This window comes from Pelodiscus sinensis, chromosome 4 (genome assembly GCF_049634645.1).
Source record: "Pelodiscus sinensis isolate JC-2024 chromosome 4, ASM4963464v1, whole genome shotgun sequence".
Classification (NCBI taxonomy): Eukaryota; Metazoa; Chordata; order Testudines; family Trionychidae; genus Pelodiscus; species Pelodiscus sinensis.
In genome coordinates this window covers 30,499,895-30,512,285 of record NC_134714.1, presented here as the reverse complement: position 1 = coordinate 30,512,285, position 12,391 = coordinate 30,499,895, and the positions used below count along the sequence as shown (strand labels likewise).

General features: G+C 43.7%; 1 protein-coding gene across 2 annotated transcripts in view; it reads left to right on the top strand.

The window, feature by feature from the left end:
- The window catches only part of RIN3 (Ras and Rab interactor 3), a 102,172-nt gene that overhangs the window by 21,915 nt on the left and 67,866 nt on the right, over positions 1-12,391 (top strand). For both annotated transcript variants that reach the window (XM_025189929.2, XM_075926686.1), the window contains exon 2: positions 9,332-9,521. In XM_025189929.2, the coding sequence (XP_025045714.2) occupies positions 9,332-9,521 (190 nt within the window). The remainder of the gene's footprint in view (positions 1-9,331; positions 9,522-12,391) is intronic.

The window sequence follows — 12,391 nt, the reverse complement described above, 5'->3', positions numbered from 1 at the left end:
ATTTTGAAGTCTAGGGTTGGAATGTACAATGGGGGAAGGATGAGAAATTTTGGGAGGGCCAAAAAATGCAGCTTTGACAAAAATGCTTCCTCCATTTGAACTGTTCATTTTAGAATGACCCAAATAGTTACCAACCTGCCTTGTTTGGGTAGGAGTCTCCTGGAACTTGGCTACAGTAGCCTCATAGAGACAAAGCCCATCAGGGACTGAAAGTCCAGCGGTACAGCAGGGTGAAGGCAGGCTTGTTGGACTGGTGCATCCCTGGGCAGGAAGGGATGTCTCTACATACAGCCCCTGCCCTGAGTGCTGATTCTGCAGCAGCTGGGGCAAAACCAGGGCCAACTGGCACTGCTGGGATAGTGCTTATGTAGGGCTGACAGGTGTAAGCAAACCTGGGCCTTCTGGAGCTTTGTGCATGAGCTAAGAGCCAGCTGGCTCTCAGCTTTGACTGTAGTAGAGGAAACTCATTCTTTCTCTTCAAGTACCACTACATGGGACAGTGAACCACACCCAGTAGGTATGTGGATTACACATGCAGGGAACTCCATTTCCTCTCCCTGCCCCCCAAAGACTGTGGGGATGTGCTGGTCACTGCCAGGAGCAATGTGGAGCCGGAGCCAGAGCAGGCAGGGAGCCTTAGCCCTGCTGTGCTGCCCAGGTGGAGCCCACACTCTGTACCTCATTCCTGAACAGTCTCCTGGAGCCAATGCCCCAACTCCCTCCCTGCACCTGGAACTGCCCTGGTCCTGAGGTGCTGCTACACCCCGACTCCCTCCCAGGGCCTCTTTGTGCCAGACTCAGCCCAAAGCCCCCCCCCCCACTCCAGACCCCTCAATTCCAACCCCCTTGCCCAATCCTGCTGAGAGTGAATGTGGGATTTGTGTGACTAGATAGCTTACAACCTTAACTCTGTCAGCCTAAACAGTTTAATACTTTTTTAAAATTAAATGCTTTGTTTTTTATTCAAACCTATTTTACGCCTTCAAAATGCCTTCAGTTTTATGAAAATTGAATAAAAAATACTTCATTTTGATTTGAATGAAATTTTATTTGACTGACTTTTCAGCTTGACACAAGCTTGTAATTGTTTTGTCACCCCACAGATTTTTTTTTTTTAGCTAGAAACACAAGAAATCAGTTTGCACAACTCCACTTACTGTCTATCATCATGTGACATGAAACTTGCTATAAAGGATGTGGTGTCGTTTGCTTCTATTCCAGCGAAGGACTGGACTCAAATTTGTTTTAATTTGCTTGTCTGTGAGGCATGCCACAAATGCATACTTTCTCATTTTCTGCCAGCTTTTGCATGGACTGCAAATGAAGTACCCTCCCCACCCAGCCCCTTGCTCTCAATTGGGCTCTCTAAATTAGCAATTATCACAATTTTCCATCTAATTCCAACAGAGCTGTAACATCATTAGCTGTCTCCCTGTGTTGGATCTGATACTCCTTGAAGATAATGTTACTGCATTCAAAGGTATCACACAGATTTATGTGCTTCTGTCACAAGCTGGCTTGTCCTTGATTGCAGTCTCTTGGTACTTGACGTTTGTGATCCAAAGATTAATCTGTTGCTCTCATCTTTACAAGTGGTGTTTGACAGCTGTTGCCTCTTTCTTTCTCTGTAGCATGCTGTCTGACAAATATGAGACCTATAGATGGATTCCTGCTCTTCCCCGGAATCTAAATATTCCTGAGCATCCTTTCTCCTAAGACAAGGAAAGCATAGCAAAACTCTTGATTCTTTCTCTTGGTGTCATTTAATGTAAGATTCAAGAGAAATGTAGCTACAGTCTTGTATTACAAAACAAACTCATCGGGTCATCAATTCTGACAAATGGCTTACTCAAATAATGCCAAATCAAGACAAACGGACAAAATACCTTAAAGGGCTTTTTTCTACTTGTGGCCATTCTGAAGATCTGGTGAGTTTTCTCAGAACTGGTGCTGGCTAACACACACAACTGAAGTGAACTGGTTAGTGCGAGTATATACTAGTGCAGTCTCCTGGCTGGAATTGGAGTAACTCAGCTGTGTGTCATAGGCCCCCTACAGCTAACAGTAGACAGATTCTCATGCAGATCAGTGGTAAAGATCTGTGTTTCTGTAGCCAGGCAACATACACTTTCTGTGTTCTGGCTGGTTTTAGTACACGTTATGAGTGCCAGCCAAGTCTGCACTGGGCTGATAGGCTCACAGCCCTTGTCAATGCCTTTGAGTTCAGTGAGGTTTGTATAGGTTATAAATTTGGCTCCTTGATGAACAAATGAGTTTACAGCAGTGACATCTTTATACAGTTACCAAGAGAGAGCAAATTACCATCCCATTGGGACTATTTCCAGCAGTGCAGCCATTCAATCCTGCCAAATAAGGCACAGTGTCTTTTGTAATCATGCAACTAACTAATCCACGTTGCCAAGAGAATATGAACTGTGCTTGTTCCCAGCAAGCTGCTTGAAGTCAGCTTGGGGGCAAGGGGATTTAATCCTGATTTGCAGTAAGAACCCAGCAATGATGCAGGCAGCTTCAGGGCTGGCTTCTCATATTTACATTGTCCAGAACAAAAATGTCCCTCTTGTCCCCAGCAAATCTCTTCTGAGCTGTGTGGGCAGGAAGGCAGCTGTCACCCAGAAAAAGGCTGGGGATACAAGTCATTAGCTGTATGTGAGGGCCAAACAAGCAAAATGGAATCAACCCACTGCTCAGTGTGGCAGCCTGCATGGTTCCTTGCACTTGGATGAGCAAAAGGAGTTCTGCCCCCTAATCTCCCCCCTCCCCAGCTCTGTGCAGCTACCTATGAAGTCTGCTATGAAATGGCCAGGCTAAGCTCTTACACCACCTGGCATCCAGATCTTATGGCTGCTGCATGCAGAGAAGTCAAGTGTTGCAACTGTGTACCCTTTGACTAGCACAGCATGGGGGTCCCAGGAAGCATAGATAGAGAAGAGCTAGCTAGGTCATCCGCTCTAGCCTTCTGCCAATGCAGGATTGACTCTACAGTGCATTCTAGAATCTACAACTGAAAGGCTTTGTCTACATTGGCACCCTTTTCCGGAAAAGGGATGCTAATGAGACACTTTGGAATTGCAAATGCCGTGGGGGATTTAAATATCCCCCGCGGCATTTGCATGAACATGGCTGCTGCTTTTTTCCAGCTCGGGGCTTTGCCAGAGAAAAGCGCCACTCTAGATGGGATCTTTCGGAAAATAAACCCTTTTCCGGAAGATCCCTTATTCCTGATTTTAAGAGGAATAAGGGATCTTCCGGAAAAGGCTTTATTTTCTGAAAGATCCTGTCTAGACTGGCACTTTTCTCCGGCAAAGCCCCGAGCTGGAAAAAAACGGCAGCCATGTTCATGCAAATGCAGGGGGATATTTAAATCCCCCGCGGCATTTGCAATTCCAAAGTGTCTCATTAGCATCCCTTTTCCGGAAAAGGGTGCCAATGTAGACACAGCAAAAGTGTGTAGCATTTGGATTTTTCAAGAAGTGGGGTCAGGGCTGTCCCTAGGCATATGCCGAATACACAGCTGCACTGGGGACCCAAAAACTTGGGCACCAGTGGAACACCAGGTAAGAGTGGCTCTTACCTACCATCCAAGTAGTCCTCCAAATTATGGTAACATGTGCATAAAATGCTGGGGGTTGAGCAGTTACTTAGCTACCACTGGTTCCTCCTGGCCAAAGACCACCTGAGCGAGGCACCCTGTTTATTGGAGGCTGGAGTGGTTCTGACTCTCAGCAAGCTGGGGGTGGGAACAAGTCATGTGTGGTTTATATGGAAGATGAGTTCCATGGGGCCCCATAAATTCCAAGGATGGCCCTGAATGGGTTTCCCAGCTGTACCACAGGGAAGATATTCTATACCCTAATAGGCGGAGCTTCCTGGCAGTAAAATCTGTCCCTTTCTTAATTCTACCCCATTACTTGATCTTCTTTGCACCCCGTCTTAGCTCACCAAATTCTCCTTTGCACTTCAGGCTGGCAGTAAATGAGCCAAACTCTGCATGTTTAGCTGATTTATTTTTGCTCATCAGTCAGCCCCTTTCACCCGTAATCTGTCTTATTCTTTGCAGAGCTCCCTCCCGTTTGCCATTTACCTTTCCATTATTAAGGTGCAATATTCACAATTGGATTGGAACTGTACAGTGAGAGACTATTACCCGCCCGATTCCTATCCTGCAATGTGATGACTCTGCATATGCAGCTACAAATTGCATTTATCTTTTCTGATGTCCTAGTGTTTTGCAAGGTTATATCTCATCTGCTGTAACTCATTCTTGTCATCAGGTTTCTCCCAGCAGTCCTGTTTTCTATAGTCTCTTCTCTCATTGAACTGCTTTCAGTTTCTAGGTATTAAGCTTGCATTCTTCCACAACACATTCTCCCTTTGTTTCTAATCTAATCTGATTCCAGGCTGCTTTATCTATTTGTCTTCTGGCTCTGCTAGTATTTGCATTTCCTCCCAGTTTAGTAGCTTCTCTGGATGTATGTTAACAAGTGTCCTATACTAACCCCTCTAGTTTACTAGTTATAATCATGCTGATAACACTAGATCTAAAAGCAGCAGTCCCTGCAAAATTCTGCTTCACGCTTACCCTCACCTTTATGTACACCATTGATGATTAAATCTTGCAGTGCGTAACATATGGATGGACTAACACAACTGAGAAGTGCCACGGAAGTCAGTGAAACTCCGTACAGGATGTCTGCTATGCCTGTGCAGTGTAGCTTGCAGTCCTTTGAGTGCAGCAGAGCAGATTTCCAAAGGGATTTAGAATCCTAAGAAGGCACACACTTTTGAAAAACCAGCATGAGGCACACACTTTGGCACATGCTGTTTTTCAAATCTGAATCTTTTGGTCCCGGATCACTTTTGAAAATCTATCCCTTCCCCAACACAAACAACTATGAACATTGTTGAGCTTTTAAAGCTAGTTTTCACTCTATTAGCAGGATTCAGGGGTCCAGCCTTATTTGTCTGATTTTTTTTTTTTTAGACAGGATTTCATGCAACATCTTATAGGCTATTTTATTGTATTTTTCCTCTTCTGAAATCCTTTCTTCCACTAATTGTTGTTGCCTCACATGCGTTTCCTTGGCAGATATCTTCAAGACTAAATTAACCTGTAGATATTTTGATAGTTGTCGCAAAGGGGAGAAAAAGACCGGGAGGATATGAGATGGAGTGTGTTAATTTGCTAAAGCTTTTATTCATTTTTATTTTAATGGATTCTTTGTACTTGTGTTTAAAGGACACTCTCAAAGCATCATCTACTGCTGTTTTAAAAAGATTTCCTCACCTGTGTGACAAAAATAATGCTTTATATAATTTTTTTTTATGTGGTTAGCTTATCACTAGCTGTTCTGTTTGTCTCATATTTCTCTCTGCTTCCAAAATGAGAATGGATTGATTAATGTCAAGTTCTCCTGCACTACCACAATCACAGTGATTGGGTATGTGGGTGTACATACTTCAAAAAGAGCTGTTTTCAAAGGCATTCCATGGAGTGAAACTTTTCTGTTGGTCTTAAACTTTGTAAAAGGTTTTGACAACCTAAATTGAGGACCCAGTATGCTACCCAGACTTAAGGCCTTTGACAGGAGACTTTCAGTTAGTTCAGCTCGGAAATTTGACCTACTTCACAATGTGCCCCAGATAATAAGAGTTGTATTTTCCCTAAGTAATACTAAACGAAGAGGAAAAAATAGAGACAGTTTAATTTCAGCTCACAAATCAATAGAAATTGATATTAAAAGAAATAGCACATAGTTGCTTGGAAATGTCTTTTAAAAAGTGATCTTTTAAAAATACACAGGGCCAGTGGTAAGAATAATGAAGAGAAAAAACTAATGCTTATGTAACATTTTTCATCAGTAGTGTGCAAAGTACTTTACAAAGGAGGTTAGCATCATTATTAGGGTGATCATATCTCCATATGCTGAATATAGGACAGGTGGTAAAATTATATATTGAAGTGAGCTCAATGGCAATCAGAATTATGAGTACAAATATTCAACCTAACATCAAGTTCCCTGAGCCCTGATAAAAACATACTGCCCTGCTGGAGTTTTAATTTTTTGACTTTAAGGCAGGGCTATTCAACTTGGAAGCCCTGGGGGCCACACTGATACTCACAGCACATGCTGAGGGAATGCAACTTAAGTGTGGTTGCATATATATGTAAATAGTTTTTCACACTGAGGGGCATGAATGCAAAGCACTTCCCACAATGCCCCAGTACTCCCGCCATCTCCTCCCTGGGGGCTAGAAACACCAACACCTTGTCTGTTCCAGCCAGCCCTTTCTCTTGTTTCAATGCTCACCCCACCTGGGAGATGCCTCGCCCTTGTGGAGCATGTTCCCAGTGGAGGCCATGTTCAAAGGATCCCACCCAGAGGCTGTGAGTTGAGCCCCACATAAACTTATACTCCACCGTGGGCCACAAATAAACAGGCCGCAGGCTGAGTAGCCCTGTTTTAAGGCTTGCACATGGAGAGGTGAGAGACATTCTTGTACACAGGGTAGAAGTCACTTGTAAAACTCTCTGCCAGTGAGTGTCGACGACTGATGTGGTTTCTCTCTTTACTTACAATGATGCTACTTTTGGTCACTATTTACAAATGTTGCCTTTCCAATGGTTTCTAACATCTGTGCAAGAACTGCAAATGTCTTGCGCCTGGCTCTTCCAGCCTATGCACCCTGTATAGTTTTTACACCAGTGCAAACTGGGTGTGAGATCTGTGTACCAGAATGAAGAATTCTGATTGGATAATATGTTACATTTCCTTTTCCCAGGTGTAAGTAACCATACAAAGTGAAATGGTGTTCACTGCCCAATGTGTACTTCACCCTCTTTTCCATGGCGTTAAAAACTTACAAAGCTTTTATATAAAGCATTATTATAGAGTGAGTGCCTTTTGCTCAAGCAGTAGCTATTCACAGGTGTGGGGGGAGGGGAGGAGACTAGTTATTTACTTTCAAAACCTCCTGGCTACGTCTACACTGGCCCCTCTTCCGGAAGGGGCATGTAAATTTCAGCAGTCGTCGTAGGGAAATCCGCGGGGGATTTAAATATCCCCCGCGGCATTTAAATAAAAATGTCCGCCGCTTTTTTCCGGCTTTTAAAAAAGCCGGAAAAGAGCGTCTAGACTGGCCCCGATCCTCCGGAAAAAGTGCCCTTTTCCGGAGGCTCTTATTCTTACTTTGAAGTAAGAATAAGAGCCTCCGGAAAAGGGCACTTTTTCCGGAGGATCGGGGCCAGTCTAGACGCTCTTTTCCGGCTTTTTTAAAAGCCGGAAAAAAGCGGCGGACATTTTTATTTAAATGCCGCGGGGGATATTTAAATCCCCCGCGGATTTCCCTACGACGACTAGTGAAATTTACATGCCCCTTCCGGAAAAGGGGCCAGTGTAGACGTAGCCCCTCAGTTTTCCAGTTACGACCCAAGGTCTGTTAAGAGTGTAGCTGGTCCCACAAAGGAGAAGAATCAGGCTCCTTGTCAGTCTAATCCCTGGGCTCCCTCTAGTGTTCAGACATACACATTGCATCCACTCGCCTCTGCTCCCTTTGGTTTAGCAGCATGAGATGAGTTCTGCTTGTGTTCTTTGGGTTCAGTCCTGCAGTCTCCACTAATCTGAGGAGACCTACCCTCATTCAGTGAATAACCTCTTTTTCAGTCCAAGCTGACTGAGGAATCCTTATAAATTAAAGGCAGGTCTTTCTCTGTGTTAAATTTAACTGTGCACAAAAAGCACGGATGCCCAGATCCTCTAGGGACTTGGGCCCCTAAGCACACCACCTCCTTCTCTCAGCCTGGTTGTTGCCATGGTTTTAACTAAAGGTGGGGACTATCCCAGCCCCACACACTCCCACAAAGCTACACTGTGGCTCTGGTGTGTGCTCATTGAACCCTGTTGCCAGCATGTGCAGGGGTGGGATTTCAAATGTCACACTTTGCAAATGCTATCCCACCTGCTTCTAGCATCTGCAGAGAAATATAATTATAGCAATGGGGAGGGGGGGGGGCGGGAAATCTCAATTGTTTATGCTGTTATAGGGTCTCAATATTTATTTATTCAAAGTCTTTAAATTTAAAAGGACTTTTTAAAAGGTAGAGAAACAAGGCTTCCTAGCTAAAATCTGACCTTTAACTCACTATATCTTAAAGGTGACATACTTCTTAGCGGGGCTTGGGTTGGGTGCTCCCTGTGGCATTCTTAGAGTAATCATTAAAGCTACTGTATGATGCCAGGAATCCTGAGAAGCATGAAGGCCAAGCCTAAGGTGTTCTGGTGACATGAGTTGGCAGGGTCCCTGTTCATTTTAAAAATACAGTAAGGTTAAATGTATTTGGTATTCCTGAAAGGTGGTTTGATAGCCTTGGTGCTTCTAATCTTCTATTATAGAAGACAAATGCCTCCTTTTAAAGTCAAAGGCAGTTAGATCCCTCAACTGGCAAACTGGGCCCCGGGAGGCTGACCTATCCAAAGAGTAAAACAAAAAAGCAGTCATGTAGCACTTTAAAGACTAACAAGATGGTTTATTAGGTGATGAGCTTTCATGAGGCAGACTCACTTCCTCAGTTCATATTCTGAAAGTGAAATGGCATGACCATTACATAGCAGAGGGATACAATGAAGAAGTAAACAAATCAGCTACATAGAATAGAAGGCAGGGGCGAGGGGAGCAATTTCCTCCTTCCTTGTCTCTTCCTCATCCCCTTGCCTCTACCTTCTATTCTATGTAGCTGATTTGTTTACTTCTTCATTGTATCCCTCTGTTGTAAAACAGTCATGCCATTTCACTTTCAAATATGATCTGAAGAAGTGGGTCTGCCCCATGAAAGCTCATTACCTAATAAACCATTTTGTTAGTCTGTAAAGTGCTACATGCCTACTTTTTTTGTTTTACCAAGATCAGACTAACACGGCTACCTCTCTGTTACTATCCAAAGAGTTACAGCATGGGGTAGTGTGAGCTTCCAGCCAGCCACCCTGACAATGAACCTCTACCATGTTCTTCAGGTGCCATCACTGGAAGAATGGGAAAGGGGTAAATCCAGATACCAGAGCAAAATACCCATCAATGACTGGACCCCCCCTTCCCCCAGGTGAATTTATAGCTTAAGCCCATCTTACTTTGGGCAGAAACTCTCATTTCCTGTATGTTTGTGCCTGTACAGGGTTCTGACTTAGTTGTCTTTTAGGCACTACCACAATAGAACTGTTAAATAATAGTCTCGAGTCCAGTGCCCATTGTGTAATGTGTGTGTTTACACTTCTTCACAACAAACTTCTGCTTAAGGGGCTCTCTTGTGCTGTCTCAGTCCTGTTGCAGATCCTGGTGAAGAAGATGATGATGAGAAATTGCCACATCAGTCCATCAATCTGCAAAACTGCCTTCCAGCAGCTGGCATCTGTGTCCTCGATAAACTCATTAAAACGTGCCCAGTCTGGCTTCAGCTGAACACAAATCAGGACAGGGCTGGAGAGATACTCAGCAAAGAAACAGCTGGGGTAAGTCTGCAACTGTCCAAAATAATTTCAGTTCAGACAACCACATTTTCTGCACCTCAGGGGAGATGGTTAGGTGTGGTGTGGTTTCTTCTCATGTGAAAGCAAGCATAGTTAGTAGTACCTGGTGTTTGTTACCTTTTTCCGTGGTGATTAGCTTGTTCTTATGTTTGTGGGATAGACATTTCCATTCTCTCTCGAGTGATGGTGTGTGTGTGATCGAGAAGGCTTATACCTTTAATTTACTTAAAAGTTGATGTCTGGGAACAATTTTTCCTTTTTGTTTCATATCCCTGCTCTTTGGTGCTTTCAGATATCTCCATACGCTCTCTGTAGTCTGCAGCATTTTTCCAATATCTGATTGGTAGCTTTCTTAAAAAGTGAAATCTTAAAGGTTGACAACAACAAATGTATTCACATCCCCAGTTTGCTTCTTTGAGGTGTCAATTTTGTTTTCTGGGGTGTGGGGGTTTGTTTTGTTTTTGTTTTGTGGTTTTTTGTACCTTACTTAAAATTAAGCCTTGTGTTCTTTGCAGGACAACACAGTTGTCAACCCTTTATTCAAAAGATACAGGGGTTGGAGCTTTAAGAGAGAAATCTTTCCTCCCATGTGTGTGTCAGGTGTTTGAGAGAGATTAATTGACCAAAAAACCCCAACCAAACATGCAGTGTTTTTAAAAGTTTTGTTCTGGTTTCTCAGATTTCACTTTCTTGGTGGCAATGATGCCACTCCAATCATTCATAGTAGCTCCCAAAATAAACAAGAACTGAATTTCTTATGTAAACAGAACAAGATATAAAATGTAGGGCTGTCAAGCGATTAAAAAAATTAATCGCGATTAATAGCACTGTAAATCAATCATACGAATACTATCTATTCAAATATTTGTGATGTTTTCTACATCTTCTAATATATTGATTTCAATAATGCAGAATACAAAGTGTATAGTGCTCACTTTGTGTTTATTTTTATTACAAAATATTTACACTGTTAAAAAAAACCCTTCAGTTCACCTCACTGAAGTATTGTAGTGCAAATTCTATCATGAAAGCTGAACTTAAATTCTTCTATATAATTAATATATTTGTGTCCTATTCAAAAGAGTCCTTTTTTATCTTCAGCCCCAGCTGCAGGTGGCACAGGGCTGGAGGGGGGTTGACTCTGCCATGGGCTGTGCAGAGCTGGGGGGGCTCAGCCCCCAACTGCAGGTGGCATGGGGCTCAAGGGTGGGGGTCAGCCCCCCAGCTCAGGAGAGGGGTCAGCCCCTGGGCTCAGGGGATAGACCCCACCATGGGCATTGCAGAGTTGGGGGGGGAGGGAACTCAGCCCCAGAATCAGATGTGTGGGGCAGGTCAGTCCCAGCCCCAGGAGACAGAAAAGGTGGCTTGGGTGAGCCCCGCCCGGGGGCAGAAGGAACAGCTTGGGCTATCCCCCTCTCCCAGGCTGTTTTATTTTTTTAAATATGGTCACCTGGAAGGGGAGAGGGACAGGTATCAGGATCTTTACTTTTCTTGTTTACTTCTCCCTTGGAGCTGGAACCAGGGCTTCAGGTTTTTCCCCTCCTTTCTGGCTATGGAGAGAAACTCTCAGGAATTCTTTTGTCATAAAGAACTGGGATGCAATTAGGATGGATAAGCCCAATTTTTCTTTTACTACAGTTAGCTGCTCCCACTTCTCTTCATTTGCTAGCTGAGGCTAAATGGAGGAAGTAGTGGTGTGCAAACAGCAGAGGCTAAAATGGTGAAATGAGAATCACTGTGGAATGAAGCTAGGATTTGTGGTAAACATAAAGCTGCTGCTGCAGCAGCTGCAGGGGAACCCAGAGCACAGCCAAATTAAAGGAGAAATTTTAGGCTGAGTGTTATGGTTTCATTGTTCTTTAGCTTACCAATGAAGCCAAGTCCTAGGAAGGGGTTAAGTTAGTACAGACTTCAGAGTCAACTCAGGCCTGCGGACTGTACTCAGGTTTAGTTGTACCTTGCTTATCAGCATATTGTCACTGGGCTCAGTCTGAATAGGTGGGGCAGAATTGCACTTGGTGGAGAGTATGTATTTGGTCTGATCATGTTATGAGCTTTGAAACTGCTGTGGTGTTGAGGGAATTTTTTAAATGGAACCCCAGTGCATGAGGTGGGGTGATCCCTCCCCCCACACCAAAAAAATGGTCTGGTATTTGTGATGAGGGAGGGTTTTTCACAGTAAAGGCTGTATCTGGTTTAGACTAAGACCTGATTATTCTCCCTCTAGAGCAGTGTTTCTCAACCAGTGGTATGAGCACCTTTAGGGGTACTCGAGAGACATCTGGGGGGTACATCAACACAACTGAAATTTGGAGAAAATTGAATTTTTGTTTTAAGTTTTACAGCACTTTATTATTTTTGTACTTTTTACACCCAAAAATTTCATTGTCTACCCGGCTACGATTAAGTTGTTTTAAACAAATGTGTCGCAATGGTAGAAAAAATTGTGTGTCTGAAAACTGTAGGTACGGGGTACTTAATTTTTTTAAAGGGGTACTTTATAAAAAGAAAAGTTGAGAAATACTGCTCTAGAGAAGCTGGGGCTTGGCTGCACTTTGTGCAAGGCTCAGCCAATTGCCCAGGTGACGGGAGTAATTCCCAGGATCACAGGTAGAAGCTAATTGACTCAGATCTAGGTCTACTGAGAGATAATATAAAGGGCAGCTTGAATTCAGGGACACAAGGAAAAGAGTAGAAAAGTTCCCCTGGAACTGCAAGGTTCCAGGTGTGATGACGCGTTGGGGGTCCCCCATCTCCTGCACCCCGAAATGGCATAAACATACTGCACCAGCCAGTGGAATTGAGGGTGGTTTATTGCTCCTCCAGCACAGCGCAGCACAGATGTAATCTGG